This window comes from Ranitomeya imitator, chromosome 1 (genome assembly GCF_032444005.1).
Source record: "Ranitomeya imitator isolate aRanImi1 chromosome 1, aRanImi1.pri, whole genome shotgun sequence".
NCBI classification, from domain to species: Eukaryota; Metazoa; Chordata; class Amphibia; order Anura; family Dendrobatidae; genus Ranitomeya; species Ranitomeya imitator.
This window is the reverse complement of record NC_091282.1, coordinates 297,690,022-297,708,694: the sequence shown is the minus strand read 5'-3', so window position 1 is coordinate 297,708,694 and position 18,673 is coordinate 297,690,022. Positions and strand designations below refer to the sequence as shown.

The window sequence follows — 18,673 nt, the reverse complement described above, 5'->3', positions numbered from 1 at the left end:
CTCTCTCAGGCTTCGTTCTGCCTAACTTCCTGTCCAACCCCTAGTTTTACCAGTGTGAGGAGTGGCCCAATAAATAAAGCATTTTACTCCCCCTAGTGGCCGGAGTGTGAAGTGCAATGTGTACTGGTGATACCTGGTCAGTAGAACTCCTTTAGTGCAGTCAGACGTACCATCACTCCCCTTAGTGGCAGAGCGACGTTACTGCAATGACCAGATCTCTGGGGCGCTGCATAAACGTAAAAAAAAAAAAACCACTACATACTTACATTCCGGTGTCTGTCTTCCGGCGCTCTGCTTCTCTGCACTAGCGCCGGCTGGCCGTAAAGCAGAGCACAGCGGTGACGTCACCACTGTGCTTTCCAGCCGGCGCTCACAGTCAGTGCAGGAAGCAGAGCGCCGGGGGACAGACACTGGAATGTAAGTATGTAGTGTTTGTTTTTATTTAACGTTTACGCTGGTAACCAGGGTAAACATGGGGTTACTAAGCGCGGCCCTGCGCTTAGTAACCCGATGTTTACCCTGGTTACCAGGGGACTTCGCATAGTTGGTCGCTGGAGAGCTGTCTGTGTAACAGCTCTCCAGCGACCACACAGCGACACTGCAGCGATCGGGATCGTTGTCTAGATCGCTGCAGCGTCGCTAAATGTGACGGTACCTTAAGTTAGCTAGGCTTTTTTTTTATCAGTCAAAATAGTTTAACTAGCTACTGTCCAGTGTGGCTGTGGAACTGACCCTCCAGCAATTTTTTTTGACATTACTGAGGTCCACAGACAAAGCCAGCAGGACACATGTCATACAAGTGTGTTGTCAATTGCTTTTGTGCTCCATGCACGAGTATAGTGTTCTTTTTTTTCACTAGCTAAATATGAAACAGCCTGCTGCATCCCACTTTGTTTTTTTATTGAGTTTAAATTAAGCTGTCTGCAGATCTCACGCACATAACCAAAAATGTTTTCTGTTGCTAAACGTCATACAGTAGGGGACCTGACTTTAAAATAGTTTGTAGCATCTAGTGTGTTATAGATGCCTGATACAAAGGCCCCCCAAAAGTATTCTGTTACTAATGTCATACAGTAGGGGGCATCTCACTTACAAATTGGTTGTAGCATATCTTCTTTGTCATACAGGCCTCATCCACACTAAAACAATTCTTCTGTGACTAACACCATTCAGCATGCCATTTTTCACCTTGTAATTTACTGGTGCTGAATTAAAAATCAATTTTTTTGCTGCTAATACTGTGCTCCTACCACACTGAGCAACAAGACTGGGAAAAAGGAAGGCTATGGTGGAAGGGGAATAAGGCTTGGTGTTCAAGGTGTACGTGGGGTAGGTGGCAACGTTTGTGAAAGCACTAGTGGACCAAAAACATCACATCCTATGGAAAGACAACTGACAACTTCTGTTACTGTACATGCTACCCCACTACCTCTCTTTGGCAGATGCACAGTGGTACGCTTTGTTAATGAGGTTCAGAAAGAGCATGTGCTCGAGTGGATGGCAAGCGCAGCATCAAGTGGCCTCTCCTCCTCTTCAACATCACACCCAGTACAGTCCACAGACATGGCACCAAAATTACCCTTGCTTCTCCCCGCATCCCAACTCTCCAACTGTACAACTGACTGTATGGAACCACAGATGGGTGAGTGTGAAGAGCTGTTCACACATTCTATGCCATGGTCATCAGAAGTGTACTCAAAAGCTTCACAGAGTCAAGAGGAGGAAATCTGCACAGCTGCTCAAATTTTTTTAAGCTTGGATTCGGGGCAGAATAATAATAATAATAATCTTTATTTTTATATAGCGCTAACATATTACGCAGCGCTTTACAGTTTTGCACATTATCATCACTGTCCCCTGATGGGGCTCACAATCTAAATTCCCTATCAGTATGTCTTTGGAATGTGGGAGGAAACTGGAGTACCCGGAGGAAACCCACACAAACACGGGGAGAACATACAAACTCCTTGCAGATGGTGTCCAAGGTGGGATTAGAACCCAGGACTCTAGCGCTGCAAGGCTACAGTGCTATCCACTGAGCCACCGTGCTGCCCATGAAGTAGGGTCCGAGCAGCATCCTGACCCTCATCATCAGATGTTAACCCCCAGGGGTGATCATGATGAGACTCAGATATCTGAGGCTCACGTGGACTGTACTGTGCTGTCAGGGCAGGAAGAGGAGAAGGGCAACTCCAATGGCAAGGAATGTGATAACACAGAGGATGAGGATGAGGTGTTAGATCCCAGTTGGCAAGAATATAGAGGCACACAGCTGAGTAGGTCATCTAAGGAGGTTCGTCGCAGACACGTAGTGATGGAGTAATGACGAGCAATACATTCACAGCCATAACTGTGGCTGTGACCAGCAGCATCCGCGGGTCTGCAGCTCGCAAGGATGGGAAGGGTTGCTTAGCCTGGGCCTTTTTTGACACTGCAAAGGATGAGCCAGCTCGTGTAATCTGCCAACTTTGCAAAAAAAAACTGAGTAGAGGTAAAAAAGTGCCATAATTTGACTACTACTTGTATGAACCTTGACATGCGCAATCAAAATATGTTACCCTGGGAATCCCACTGCGCTAAAATGCAGACCAGCAGACCTCAACAACAATCATCCGCCCCATCAATCGCATCTGCTGCTTCTTCCTCCTCCTCTGTTACCATGCCAACTATTGAGACACAGGTCTTCGACCACAGAACTTCGGGTTCTTTACCCGCTCCAGTCACGCTGACTGAGAGCTTGCCGTCAGCTGTAACAGAAGCAGACATGCCTGCTGTTTTTGACCAATCTCAATGAATGAGCACGTTATAACTTTCTTAATCCACAGTAAAATCTCCGCCTGCTCTTCTCTCACAGTCCAAGAGTTTGTCCAGTTCACCGTACTCCGCCCTCTCTAACAAACAGGCAATCCCCACATGTATTAATGCTGTCTAGCAGCCGCAAATCATGCAGCTGTGTCAACTTAAACTAAATTCGACAAACATAGCTAAACGCCATTGGAGTCAATGGGAGTAGTGATGAGCGAGTATGCTCGTTACTCGAGTTTCTCCGAGCATGCTCGGGTAGTCTCAGAGTGTTTCGACATGCTCGGAGAAACTCGAGTAATAAGCATACTCGCTAATCACTACTCCCATTGACTCCAATGGCGTTTGGCTATGTTTGTCGAATATTTGACAAATAAATCGGCGAATATTTCAAAATCAGCAATCGTAATCTGAACCAAACATTGAAATATTCACTCATCTCATCTCTATATAACCCTCAAAAAACTTGTACAAAATGTTTAGGTATAATATTGCTCACGCATGGGGTATTACATCTTCTTAGGTACATTTCATTGCTATAAAAGCTTCAAAAAACTTGTTAAAAAATTATCACTATTATATTGCTCACCTATAGACTATTACATGGTCTGAAATCTATTATGTTGTTACATTTAATTGGTATATAACCCTCAAAAAAGTCTTAATAAATTTAGGCTGTGTGCATATGTTGCAGATTTGGTGCGTTTTTGTCACGTTGTTTCTATGCGGATTTGTGGCAAAACCTGATGCCCCCAAAGTGAATGAGAAACCTGACATGTCGTGCACATGTTGAGTATTTTTGACTTGCAGATTTGCCCTGTGTTTTTCACTAGTGTACCAAAAATGCATATTTTGCAGCTTTTCCTGCCAAGAGATGCAGAAATGGTGCAGAAATTTTACTCAACGTGTGCACATACCCTTATCGGTATAATATTGCTCACCCACAGACTATTCCATGGTCTGGCGTACATTTCCTTGTTATATAACCCTCAAAATTGCATAGTCTTTATGAGTCTAGGAGTACCAATACATGACAATTTGAACAGAATGTGTATGAGGCCCTCCTTTATGTTTAATACAGGGTGTATATGAATCCCTCTGAGTCCCTAATTTTTGGCAGTTCTTGCTTCCTTCATAAATTCAACTGAGATTTCCTATGTTTTAATAACAAAAATCAATTTTGGTTTACTTAATTTATTTATTTTTTTAAATCTTTTTTTAAATTTTGTATCACAGCAAGGTAAATTGTCGGCGCCCCAGGGTCCTGGTTGTCACAGTGGTATTGCTTTCCTCTCGGGGACAGTGATGCTACGTTTGGAGGCAAAGAAGGGTAACTGCACCCAGGTATCATAAACATGCAACACATTGTACACTCCAGACCACCAGGGAGAGCTTCTGCTCTTATTTATTAGGTCACTCCCCATATATATATAACTGGTAGTCTGTAGGGAAAGTTAGTTAGTTGCTTGCTGAGCTCTGCTCAGTTCAGTTCAGACCAGAGTCTGAGGAGGACAGAGGGTCAAAGGAGCTGTGCATGCCCTCAGAGCTGCAGCTCCCAGAAAGAGACATTCAGAAGGCAGAACTGTATTGCAGTGAGCGTGAAGGAAGTCAGAGCAAAGGAGAGGATACCAGAAGGGGACCAGCCCTACACAGGCTGCCTCCTTCTGAGGCGCAGAAGCCCGGTAGCAGGAACACCGAGGGAGTAAGGACCTTTATGCTTTGCTCCAGAGACCGGCAGGAAAGCTAATTGCAGGTTACCTGTCCGCCCCTACACCCAGGAGGCACGGTGGCACCCTCAAAGGCCGGGGTGTGCTAAAATCCCTATAAACAGTCTCAAGCTACCAGTCATACGGGTATTGTCCTATCCTATATGGGGGACAGAGAGAGCGAAGCATCGCAACTGTGAGACCCTTACGTGAAGCCATAGGCAGTAAGGGACTATACCACTACAGCGCAAAGGAAGGCTATTGATTTCCACCTGGACAAGGGGACTCTGGACTTGCCTCCAAACCGGTCGGACTCTGCCTGCCCTGTGATCTGGTGCCTTGGACTGTGGATGCTGAAGTCTTCAGTAAAGGTAAAGATACTGCAACCTTGTGTCCTCGTTCTTCTCTGCACCTCTCACCATTCACCATCTACACACCGGGAAGCCCTGGGGACATACTTCACCTGTGGGAAGGTATACCATCTAGCTGCCATAACATCACCCCAGTGGACCCCTTAAAGCAGCGTCGGTCACCCTGACCGAATACCACAGGTGGCATCACGAACACAAACTTTATCCCTTTAAACACCCTTCCCTTTTACACGAACGTCCCAGGGCCATGGACCGGGCCAGCCACCGTGACATCCCCCTGTGAGCCGCAGGACCCGGTACCGAGTACCCCACGGCCCCTTGGGGGGGCCATACAACTTTGACATCACGAACAGGATCTACTAAAGCCCGTAAATCGGGTCATGTGCGCCTAAGGACTGTGCCAGAATTGTGCCTGAACTGTGATTTGTGCTAAAAGACTGTGTATCGCAAAAGACTGTGCAATGCGCATTGCCGCCAAAACCGCCGCTATTACAGCACCACGAGGAATGCTGGAGAAGAATGGCGTACCACCATGGGAGGAGACTACCAAAGCGGCGCCAAAAGTGATGAACGCCCCCTCCGACTGGTGCTACGTGATAAGGACGAGCCCATCAGTCAGGGAGGTCCACCTCCTTATTTGCAATGGTGGGAACAAGGAGAAGGAGTCCCGCACACAGAAAATGGAGGAGCAGCGTGCATGTGCAACCACAGACCCAGGAACAGGGATGGCGATTAAGTACCTGAACGATGAAAAAGTGACCCGGGACCATCCCCAGCCGCTGGGGAAGGACCCGAAACCACTGCTGCTGGAGGATCTGGACTTCCTGGAGCCGCAGGTGGAGGAGCTGAGCTGCCAGTTCCGGAACACTGAGCTGACCACAGTGAAGAAATGGAAGTCGGTCCTGTGCAGGAAGATATCGCTGGAGGAGTTGCAGTCCGTGCCGCAGCTGACTCCAGCATCCTCATCAGTGGAGTGGACCGGCATCGGTGGAACCACATCATACGCAGGTACAGAAAATGACCCTGCCCGGTGACTGATCCTGCTCTAGTGATAGTCCCTCTCCTAGACTATGACCAAACCCCAGCCTTCGCTCCTGCTCCAGTGACTCCCAACACCACCGACGAGACACTAACCCCGCTCCTAGCACCCGAGGGCATACCACTGGACGTGAGCCCTGAGGGGGTGATTTTCTCATGGGACGCTCTGAGAGCCGGGTCGAGCAGGTTGACTGGGGAGGCCCAATCGGGAGGGTCCTATATCGGAGTCCTTACCTGGGAGAAATATAAACAATACCTGATATTACAATGGAAAGAGAGAAAGGAGCATGCAGCCCAACGTAAAACACAGGACAATCTTCCAGCCAGATTGGGTATAGTAGTGGCCTTCTGCCCTAAAAAGGGTTGGGGTTTCATTCAGGAATCCGGGCTGCTGACAAAGGTCTATGTCACCCGCAATGATGTGGAATCTTATCTCCGGGAGGGGCATCCTGAACGGGATCTATGCCGAGGGGATCATGTGACCTACACCCGACACAAGGATGAAAAGGGCTGGTGCACTCAAAATGTTAGGAAACACGCACCCACCCCAACATAGTGTCAAAGTCGATACCCCCACTATTCCTCCAGTTACAGCACCAGCAACCCCTCAAACCAACACTACTACTACTGTGTACATAATCAACACCACTGAGACAACTGCTGTAGCAAATGCAATACCTGACATACGTACGCAAGCTACACAAACATTGATAGCAGCTAATGACTTGACCATTCATGAGAGACAAACCCATGACGTTTACTTGGAACCAGAAGAAGATCCGGATACCCACCTTCCCAGGCCAGGAAGTGTTCGATACCGGCTGTTGCCTTGGCAATTGCTATAATACGATACCACAAATTTGAACGCTGACTGTAAGTAGTTCATTGTTGCCTTTTTGCTGCTAACGTTTATTGAACCCGACCAGGGTTTCTTCTTAAAGGGGTCCCATATTAAAGGGATCCTGTGTTTTGCACAGTTACCTTCCATTAAAAGGACATTTGGAACATGGACAGTGGCACCCACAAGGTGCACACTGGTTCTGCCCACTTGCCGGCGTGGGTAGGGACGGACTTGCTTGTAAATTGTTTGCACCTTCTAATGTTGCTTGAAAGTGTTTTGTTTTCCAGAGACCTGAAGAAAAATCCATTTGGCGCAGCAGGATTCCGGGTCTGAATACACGCCTTGTAGCCCGCCCAAGCCAACGTTGAGGGTTAACGACGGGTCCCTCGCATCGTTGCTGCTGTTTCTAAAGTTTTAATTGACTTTGATATTAATGTGACTGCTACGTTGCATCTTGTTCAAAAGACTTGAATATCGTTTAAACCCTTAAAGGGAATGTTTAATCGTTGCACTTTGACAAAGTATATTAAAGAGTTAATATGGTTAATCGTAATGAAAGCCGAAGTTTGAACTTAGTTAGAATGGTGTTTAGTGAGTATTCATATCCAGATGCACTCTTGATAAAATGAAGAGAATAAAGTAATCTGCGGGGGTTGGATGAAAACTTTGCACTTGAATAATGACTTTGCACTTAAGAGATAGTATACCCTTCCCCATAATCCTGTAGAATGTAAGCCCGCAAGGGCAGGGTCCTCGCCCCTCTGTATCAGTCCGTCATTGTTAGTTTGTTTACTGTATGTGATATTTGTAACTTGTATGTAACCCCTTCTCATGTACAGCACCATGGAATCAATGGTGCTATATAAATAAATAATAATAAAAATAATAATACCCGTAAGGGTTGTGGCACTTAATAGCTAGTTAATAATTATATTGTTTTGTTACATTTCCCTGTTCATAAAAGTATGCGTACAATGTAAATATGTTTTGTTATGTAACGTTCAAGTGTCCTCACCTCCCATAAAGGGAAGCTTTAGTATAGTATTAATTTGTTTTATAGCTTTCCAAAAATTTGTATGTCTTTTGTTAACTTGTAACTGTTGTTTTCTTTTCCCAGTCTGGGAGTACTGGATTTAACAGGGGGGAGTGCGGCGACCCAGGGTCCTGGTCATCGCAGTGGTATTGCTTTCCTCTCGGGGAGAGTGATGCTACGTTTGGAGGCAAAGAAGGATAACTGCATCCAGGTATCACAAACCTGCAACACATTTCACACCCCAGACCACCAGGGGGAGCTTCTGCTCCTATTTATTAGGTCACTCCCCATATATATATAACTGGAAGTCTGTAAGGAAAGTAAGTTAGTTGCTGGCTGAGCTCTGCTCAGTTCAGTTCAGACCAGAGTCTGAGGAGGACAGAGGGTCAAAGGAGCTGTGCATGCCCTCAGAGCTGCAGCTCCCAGAAAGAGACATTCAGAAGGTAGAACTGTATTGCAGCGAGCGTGAAGGAAGTCAGAGCAAAGGAGAGGATACCAGAAGGGGACCAGCCCTACACAGGCTGCCTCCTTCTGAGGTGCAGAAGCCCGATAGCCGGAACACCGAGGGAGTAAGGACCTTTATGCTTTGCTCCAGAGACCGGCAGGACAATTGCAGGTTACCCATCCGCCCCTACACCCAGGAGGCACGGTGGCACCCTCAGAGCCCGGGGTGTGCTAGAGTCTCTATAAACAGTCTCAAGCCACCAGTCATACGGGTATTGTCCTATCCTATACGGGGGACAGAGAGAGCAAAACATCGCAACTGTGAGACCCTTATGTGAAGCCATAGGCAGTAAGGGACTACACCACTACAGTGCAAAGGAAGGCTATTGATTTCCACCTGGACAAGGGGACTCTGGACTTGTCTCCAAACCGGCCGGACTCTGTCTGCCCTGTGATCTGGTTCCCTAGACTGTGGATGCTGAAGTCTTCAGTAAAGGTAAAGAGACTGCAACCTTGTGTCCTCGTTCTTCTCTGCGCCTCTCACCATCCACCATCTACACACCGGGAAGCCCTGGGGACATACTTCACCTGTGGGAAGGTATACCATCTAGCTCAGGGGTGTCAAACTGTATTCCTCGAGGGCCGCAAACCATGCGTGTTTTCAAGATTTCCTTAGCATTGCACAAGGTGCTGCAATCATTATGTGTGTAGGTGATTAAATTATCACCTGTGCAGTACAAGGAAATCCTGAAAACATGACCTGGTTGCAGCCCTCGAGGAATGCAGTTTGACACCCCTGATCTAGCTGCCATAACATCACCCCAGCGGACCCCTTAAAGCAGCGTCGGTCACAAACACAAGCTTTATCCCTTTAAAGACCTTTCCCTTTTACACGGACATCCCCCTGTGAGACGCAGGATCCGGTACCGAGTACCCCACGGCCCTATTGGGGGTGATCCAACTTTGTAAAAGAATTATTAAAATATAACTTTTAATTTAGACTAATAAAATTAAACAGTAAACTGAGCAGATGCATCTGAAATGGAAGAGAAATAAATGTTACACTAGAGAAGGTGACTGTCCTGTAATCAGTCTGTGCCGAGATGTGGATCTTACATGCAGAACACAAAATGAGTGAGAGGAGGAGGCAGAACCAGGACATGGTGCAGGAGATGTGTTCTGTGCTGGTCAGACAGTCACAAGGTGACTACTTATTCTTTTATGAGCCTAGAAAGTGGAGGACGGACCTCACTATGCAAATAATATCATATGCACTGAAAGAAATGGATTCAGGATTTTTTATTAGATTCATGATGATTAGTAGGGATGAGTGAGCGCTAAAATGCTCGGGTTCTCGTTGCTCGAACTGAGTAATTCCTTAATACTTGCGAGCTCATTTAGAGTAACGAGTATAATGGGAGTCAATAGGAAAACCAAGCTTTTCTTCGGCAGACCCTACAAAGAGGTCTGGGGGGGCAGTGAAAATGTTCAAATAATGAAAATAATGGTGTCACACTTTTACTCCACTTTAAGGAGTAACAATAAAACACTCCAAACCAGCGAGAAATTGCATTTTACAGGAAAAAAATGTTAATAAACACTTTTTCCTGTATAATGACTTGTATATAAGGCAAAATTTCAAAAAAGAAAGGCTAAACAATTTACCAATCAAAAAAAATGTATATCACAGCAAGGTAAATTTGTAAAAGAATTGGCAGCACTCAGGCATGAGCGTCTGCTAGTATGTGAATTGTGCGGTGTCTTATTTGTGCATTTGTTTTTGTGTGTTGATGAATTTTATTAGTCTAAATTAAAAGTTATATTTTAATAATTCTTTTACAAATTTACCTTGCTGTGATATACATTTTTTTTGATTGGTAAATTGTTTAGCCTTTCTTTTTTTAACTTTTGCCTTATATACAAGTCATTATATAGGAAAAAGTGTTTATTAACATTTTTTTTTTCCTGTAAAATGCAATTTCTCGCTGGTTTGGAGTGTTTTATTGTCACTCCTTAAAGTGGAGTAAAAGTGTGACACCATTATTTTCATTATTTGAACATTTTCACTGCCCCCCCCCCCCCCATACCTCTTTGTAGGGTCTGCCGAAGAAAAGCTTGGCTTTCCTATTGACTCCCATTATACTCGTTACTCTAAATGAGCATGCAAGTATTAGGAATTACTCAGTTCAAGCAACGAGAACCGAGCATTTTAGCGCTCGCTCATCCCTACTAATCATCATGAATCTTATAAAAAATCCTGAATCCATTTCTATCAGTATATATGATATTATTTGCATAGTGAGGTCCGTCCTCCACTTTCTAGGCTCATAAAACAATAAGGAGTCACCGTGTGACTGTCTGACCAGCACAGAACACATCTCCTGCACCATGTCCTGGTTCTGCCTCCTCCTCTCACTCATTTTGGGTTCTGCATGTAAGATCCACTTCTCGGCACAGACTGATTACAGGACAGATGTTTTCTCTAGTGTAACATTTATTTCTCTTCCATTTCAGATGCATCAGCTCAGTTTACTGTGACTCAGGATGCTTCAGTGTCATCGTCTCTTGGGGAGAGTGTCCGTATCACCTGTAGTAGAAGTGGGGGATCAGTAACTGGGGATAACTATCCATCTTGGTACTACCAGACACCTGGAAGTCCCCCTAAACTCCTAGTTTATAGTGGCAGTAGCAGCAACCAGAACAACAGGCCATCAGGAATATCAGATCGATTCAGTGGATCCATATCTGGGGTATCAGCGGTCCTGTCCATCAGCAAAGTTGAGTCTTTGGATGAAGGATTTTATCACTGTTGTCTCTATGCTGGTAGTGGCACTGGCAAATACACACAATAATATAAGCTGATCATGAACAAGCACAAATACCTCATGCATGTCCTATATTAAATTCTAGAGACAGGAGTGCTCTACTGTGTGTTTTTTTTTATAACGAAGAGTTTTTAGAAAAGTTCACTGCTTGTTATACCAACATAACAGATATTCACATTAGCTGAGGCCAGATACTACATGAGCCAAGTCAAAGTTTGTAAAAGAGGGAGGAAAAAAAAGCCATGGACTTATCCAACATATAGAAATAAAAAAATAAAACAGAAGCCAATATTATATAATAACAAAATCACATGTCGTAGTGCTGGTATCACAACTCTTCGATGGGAACTATGATGCCAGCATTAGGCTACGGTCACTCTATCAGTATTTGGTCAAAGACAAGGCAATACCACACGGACCAAAAAAGGAAAATATATACAAGGCACAGGAATATTAAAATATGGCTTTATTAAAAGGAATGCCAGATGTTACATAATCAAAAAATATATAAAAACATAAACACTTCCGCGTGACAACAGGATTATACGACTATATATATTAACCAGCACTCTAATTTCCAATTTTACCAGGATTCAAATATTTAGGCTGTACAAGAAGCACTATATATTGCATAAGAAAAAGGAGGGAGGGTTGGGGAGGGGGGGGGGAAATAAAATGAATAATGTGCAAAATCTGCTCATATAAAGTGAATAAGTGCTTTGTAAAGACCAATACGGTTCACCACATATACAGGGCGCATAGAAGGTGTATAAAATCTTTATAAAGATATATATGATTGCACATAAAAATGTGGGGAAGGGGGCATAATACAGTATAATATAATAGTATTATACCCCCTTCCCCACATTTTTTCACACATTGATTGTGGTTTTAGGTTTTTTTATGTGCAATCATATATATCTTTATAAAGATTTTATACACCTTCTATGCGCCCTGTATATGTGCTGAACCGTATTGGTCTTTACAAAGCACTTATTCACTTTATATGAGCAGATTTTGCACATTATTCATTTTATTTTATTCCCCCCCCCCCTCTCCAACCCTCCCTCCTTTTTCTTATGCAATATATAGTGCTTCTTGTACAGCCTAAATATTTGAATCCTGGTAAAATTGGAGATTAGAGTGCTGGTTAATATATATAGTCGTATAATCCTGTTGTCACGCGGAAGTGTTTATGTTTTTATATATTTTTTGATTATGTAACATTTGGCATTCCTTTTAATAAAGCCATATTTTAATATTCCCGTGCCTTGTATATATTTTCCTTTTTTGGTCCGTGTGGTATTGCCCTGTCTTTAGCCTCATTTATGTAGTGGTTTCCACTACAATCGGGCACAGCGCACCCTGGTGGTTTACTATATTCTTTTATTTTATTATTTTTTTAATCTCCTATATAAAGGGATAGGAAAATCATTTTAAACCTACTGTGGGTGTACTGTGTTATTTTATCAGTATTTGGTCAGTATTTCACATCAGTATTTGTTAGCCAAAACCAGGAGTGGGTCAAAAATACAGACTTGGTGACGTGTTTCTATTACAGCTTTCTCCAGTTTGTTCCACTCCTGGTTTTGGCTTACAAATACTGATGTAAAATACTGACCAAATACTGATAGTATGGCCGTAGCCTTACAGAATGTGAGTAGCTATGCTATAGTTATTTTACCATATTGGCTGCTATTTATCAAAAAAAAATTATTTATCTTTGATACCATTTAAAATCTACAATATACTAGTATCCAAGAGTTAAAGGGAACCTGTCACCTCGAGAAATGATATTTAGCTGCAGATATAGGGTTAGTCTGCATGTAATTCGTTTTAAATCCTGTGAAACCAGCTTACTGGAAAGTGAAATTATATTCTCCCTGTCGCCACTGGGATCCAGTCCCTCGGGTGAAGCAATAAGCTCTTACAGTCACTATACTGTGGGTTCAGCTGTAATCACTTCTTGGCACTTTGATTGACAACGTACTCTGCAAATACAAATGCTATCGAGCAGGCTGTCAATCAAAGTACCACAGCATAATATCAACCAGTGGTGGCAAGGAGAATATGACATAATTTGCCCTCTGGCACTTTTCTTCCAGAAAACCAGCTACACAGGGTTTGAGCACTATTTACCTGCAGTTTAACATTATATTTTTCAAGTTGTGGATGAAATTAAACAGGCACAAGTCTGTTTGAGTAGTTCATGACCGTCTCTTTATTTAGAGCTAATGCAATGAAACAGGCATCTCAGTGGTGCTCAGCTGAGATTTCCAAAAAGCCATGAAGAAAAAGAAAAGCGTCACTCACCATGTCTTGGATTTGAAAAAGTTCTTTTACTCAATGGTAATCAGGCATCATTGCGGTATGCAGGGGGTGTGCATGAGAGGGGTGGGTGACGGCCGTTTCGCGCTTCCACAGCGCTTCTACGAGTATAGGTGAGGAGTGACATAACATTACTTGCTTTATAGGAATACATGTAGTATCCGTTGACAACACCACTTTTTACAAACCATTTTAATATGCAAAAATGTATTAAAACCATTATAAAAACACATACATGTCAAATCTATCATTTAATCTGAGTGGGCTTTGGGCGGATGAGTTCATAATACACATTTCTTCCCTTTGTAACAGTAATTTATTCCTTGTGGAGGGTAGCATACCTTTTCTAGTCCTGCAAAACGCAATGCTTTAGGATCTCCTTTGTGATGCTCTTGGATATGTTTAATTATATGTGGTGCTCCTGGGCAGGGGAGGAAGGAAGAGAGAGTATACAGACAGGACAGCAGGGTTCGTAGCTGATTATTTTTGTCAGGTAAAACATTTCCCTGCCATTTTTTAAATAATGTTTTTCTTCCAAGAAAGAATCAGCTGTGATCCCCTGTTGTCCTGTCTGTATACTCATTTGCGTCCTCCCCTGCCCAGGAGCTGTGCTATGATCAGACCATGTTCCTGTATGGCCAGACACAGCCATTACACAGTACACAGCAGGGGCACATGCATAACACATCCAATTGTGGAATATATTATTATACCAAGATCTATTGAGTAAAATTAACTTTTGTAAGTGAAGAAAACCCATTTCCCACCTTAGACATATCTACAGTATAGACCAAAAGTTTGGACACACCTTCTCATTTAAAGATTTTTCTGTATTTTCATGACTATGAAAATTGTACATTCACACTGAAGACATCAAAACTATGAATTAACACATGTGGAATTATATACTTAACAAAAAGTGTGAAATAACTGAAAATATGTCTTATATTCTAGGTTATTCAAAGTAGCCACCGTGCTGGGGCCCTGTCTCTTGCTTCCTGGATGATGAGTGATGGACTTCTACCTTGAGAGTGTAATGTATGACTATTGATTATGTGTTATTTTTAGCGATTGTTTATATTTATTATCTTTTATTAAGTAAATTCATATTAGTTTATTCAATTGTCGTGTGAGCATTTATTTATTCATCACAATTCTTTGAACCGTAACAAAACAGTATCCACCAGACTTCTGCTCAACACAACAGATGGTCCCAACCCCATTTATAAGGCAAGAGATCCCACTTATTAAACCTGACAGGGCACACCTGTGAAGTGAAAACCATTTCCAGTGACTATCTCTTGAAGCTCATCAAGAGAATGCCAAGAGTGTGCAAAGCAGTCATCAAAGCAAAAGGTGGCTACTTTGAAGACCCTAGAATATAAGACATATTTTCAGTTGATTCACACTTTTTGTTAAGTATATAATTCCACATGTGTTAATTCATAGTTTGATGCCTTCAGTGTGAATTTACAATTTTCATAGTCATGAAAATACAGAAAAATCTTTAAATGAGAAGGTGTGTCCAAACTTTTGGTCTGTACTGTCACTGTGGCCTTTTACTTATTGACTAGGGACGTGTGGATACATGTAGGCGATTTTGCCCTCACAGATGCTGTGCGCGTGCGATTGCCGTCAGGTGTCAGCACAGCTTCCTATAGTTTAACCCCCTAAATGCTGCGATCAAACTCGATCGCAGCATTTCGGGAGCAGGCAGAGGGAAGAAAGCCCCTCTGGCATTGGATCAGAGACCCCGGCATCGCTGGGTCCCAATTGTTGCCATGGTGACCCGATGTCGTCATGACTCCAGGTCATCAGAGCTAGCATGAGGAAGCAAATTTGCTCGTCAGTGCAGCACTGACAGCTTGCATAGCAAAGTGATGCTCCTGCGTATGGACTTTTGAACAACAGTAATCCCAAAAGGGGTATATACCATATGTGCAACATATAATTATGACTCAAATGTTCAACAAAACATAAACCCCATACTTAACAGAGTCAAATACCTTACCTAATTGGCAATAGCAAACTAGGCACCCACCACACCCGATGCATGTTTTGCATGAAATGCTTCGTCTGTTTGAACATTTGGGTCATAATTATATGTTGCACATATGGTATATACCCCTATTGGGATTACTGTTGTTCAATTTATCTACATTAGGCATGTTTTGCCCCTGCTCATACTCCCATATATAGAGTGTTTGTTATCACTCTTGTTACTGCTGTGAGTCATATACACACACTGTATGGTTTTTTTTGTTCAGTCCAGATGTCCCACCTATTGTTGTTTGTTTGTGGTGCTCACTGGTTTTTATTTATACATGTTTTTAATATTATTAAAATAAAGCATCTATTAGATGCACCAATTCTGGTGCTTTGCCCGGCTCTTCCAACTTGCCCTGTATTTCCTGATTACATGTAAGATATTGGCGCACTCAGGATAAAATGGACCTTAGTTTGTTGAAAAAAAAAGTTCCTATTAGCCCTTGGAAAAATTTAAAACTTGGGACTAAAACAACATTTTAATGGTAAAAATGTAATTGATTCTTTCTTCACCTCTCAATGGTATAACATTCTGTGAGGCCCATGTGGTGTCAATATGATCACTCCACCCTTAGATTAAATTCTTTGTGGGGTGTAGTTTGTGAAATGAGTTCACTTATGAGGGGGGCTTGTTTTTCTGGCACCTCAGGGGCTCTGCCAATGTGGGATGGCATCCTCAAGCCATTCCAGAAAAATCTGATCTCCAATATGGCGCTTCTTCCCTTCTGAGCTTTGTACTGTGCCTCAAATTTAGACTTTCCCTACATATAGGGTATCGACATACTCAGGAGAAATTGCACAACAAATGGTATGTTGCAATTTCTCTTGCTACCCTTATGGGAATGCGAAATTTTGGGCTTAAAAACTATTTTGTGGGGAAAATGTGTTTTTTTATTTTTATGACTCAACATTATAAACTTCGGTGAAGCACCTTGGAGTTCAAGATGCTCACCAAACATATAAACACATTCCTTGAGGGATTTAGTTTCCAAAATGGGGTTACTTGTGGGTTTTTACTACTGTTTAGGCACATCAGGGGCTCTCTAAACAGGACATGACGTGCGTTAATGATTCCAGCTAATTTTACATTAAAAAAGTCAAATGACACTCCTTTCCGTGATTTTTTCTATTTTTACGGCTCAATATTATCAACCTCTGTGAAGCACCTGTGCTCATTATACATCTAGATAAGTTCCCTAGTTTCCAAAATGGTGTCACGTGTGGTTGGTTTCCACTGTTTAGGCACATCAGGGGCTCTCCAAACGCAACATTGCATCCACTACTTTTTCCAGCAAATTTTGCATTCAAAAAGTCAAGTGGCGCTCCTTCCCTTCCAAATCGTGCTGTATGCTCAAACAGTAGTATTCCCCCACATACTGTATGTGGTATCGGCATGCTCAGGAAAAATTGCACAAGAAATTTTGGGGTCCATTTTTTCTTATTACCTTTATGAAAATAAAAAAATGTGGATCTAAAGTTACATTTTTGTCATTCCAAAAATTAATTTGAAGCACCTGAAGGGTTAATAAACTTCTGGAATGTACTTCTGAGCTCCTTGAGGAGTGCAGTTTTTAGAATGGAGTAACTTTTGGGTATTTTCTATCCTTTACATCCCTGAAATTCTCTTCAAATGTAATGTAGTCCCTAAAAAATGGTTTTGTAAATTTTGTTGGAAAAATGAGAAATCGGTGGTCAACTTTTAACCCTTATAATAGTTGACAGAAAAATGCTGAAATAAAAGTCTAACCAATAGAGTTGAGTGACTTTTCCTTTTTTAGGATCGAGTCGGGTTTCGCGAAACTTTCTCAAAAGTCGGGTCGGGTGAAATCGGCCGATTATTTTGAAAAGTCGGGGGCTGACCAAAACACGAAACCCAATGCAAGTCAATGGGGAATCAAAGTCGGCAGTGAGTGGAGGACAGGAAAACACCTACAGTGCCCATTTTAATGCCAAAAACATCAATTCGTATTACTGAAGCTTGTCAATCTTAATTTACTTTATAATAATAGTTAGGCATTGAAAACAGGGGGTCATTTGGCTAAAGTTGTGGGGGGGTAGGGCTGGCTCAAGATTTTCGTGGGCCCAGGAAACGCGGAATACGTCATGGCGGTGGAGCAGGGAGAGGTAAGTATTTCAACTTTGCAAGTGCTGTGATCCTGAGCAAGCAGGGGGGCCCACTAGTTGGCACAGGCACAGGGCCCCTCATAGTACGGCGGTGTGTTTGATGGCGGGTGGCGCCTCCCACTGCCAGAGAAACTTTTGCGTACTATGAAGGGCCCTGTGCCAGTGCCAACGAGTATGCCCGCCCACCTGATGAAGGAACCTGCACTTTCATCTGCAACTTCCTCTTTGTCCCCGAGTAAGGTGGTATAGTATGCGGAAGGGGGAACCTGACTTTCAGCAGGGTCAGATTCTGGCTGTGTAGAGTGCAAGGGGAATGTAGTGGTCTGGGTCAATGTACCAGCAGACTCATCAAGCAGTGGCTGGGCAATGGGCAGGATGAGGAGGAAACACAGATATAGGCCCAAATAATAAATAGGCTAAATGCAGTTCAAAATTGGTAACAGGAGTACACTGGCGGCATTGCTTTGTTCAGTGGAGGAGGACAACTGTAATGAGTGGCTGACAGCCAGACACAGGTAGTAGGCCCAAATGATAAAGTAGGCTAAATGCAGTTCAAAATTGGTAACAGTAGTACACAGGCGTCATAGCTTTGTTCAGTGGAGGAGGACAACTGTAATGAGTGGCGCAGAGAGACTTAGTAGGCCCAAAATAAAAAAAGTAGGCTAAATGCAGTTCAAAATTGGTAACAGGAGTACACAGGCGGCATAGCTTTGTTCAATGGAGGAGGACAACTGTAATGAGTGGCGCAGAGAGACTTAGTAGGCCCAAAATAAAAAAGTAGGCTAAATGCAGTTCAAAATTGGTAACAGGAGTACACAGGCAGCATAGCTTTATTCAGTGGAGGAGGACAACTGTAATGAGTGGCGCAGACAGACTTAGTAGGCTCAAAATAAAAAAAGTAGGCTAAATGCAGTTCAAAATTGGTAACAGGAGTACACAGGCGGCACTGCTTTGTTCAGTGGAGGAGGACAACTGTAATGAGTGGCGCAGAGAGACTTAGTAGGCCCAAAATAAAAAAGTAGGCTAAATGCAGTTCAAAATTGGTAACAGGAGTACACAGGCGGCATTGCTTTGTTCAGTGCAGTGGAGGAGGACAACTGTAATGAGTGGCGCAG

At 43.1% G+C, this 18,673-nt stretch overlaps 3 protein-coding genes across 6 annotated transcripts in view; all 3 read left to right on the top strand.

The window, feature by feature from the left end:
- Positions 1–18,673, top strand: part of LOC138670016 (immunoglobulin lambda-1 light chain-like) — a 348,412-nt gene that overhangs the window by 11,473 nt on the left and 318,266 nt on the right. The window lies entirely within an intron of this gene.
- LOC138669991 (immunoglobulin lambda-1 light chain-like) overlaps positions 1–18,673 on the top strand; it is a 773,781-nt gene that overhangs the window by 443,683 nt on the left and 311,425 nt on the right. The gene's annotated exons all lie outside the window — the stretch shown is intronic.
- LOC138670007 (immunoglobulin lambda-1 light chain-like) overlaps positions 10,600–18,673 on the top strand; it is a 310,472-nt gene continuing 302,398 nt past the window's right edge. Inside the window, exons 1-2 of the mRNA XM_069756968.1 lie at positions 10,600–10,669; positions 10,750–11,076. Of these exons, the coding sequence (XP_069613069.1) occupies positions 10,624–10,669; positions 10,750–11,076 (373 nt within the window). The 5' untranslated portion in view covers positions 10,600–10,623. The remainder of the gene's footprint in view (positions 10,670–10,749; positions 11,077–18,673) is intronic.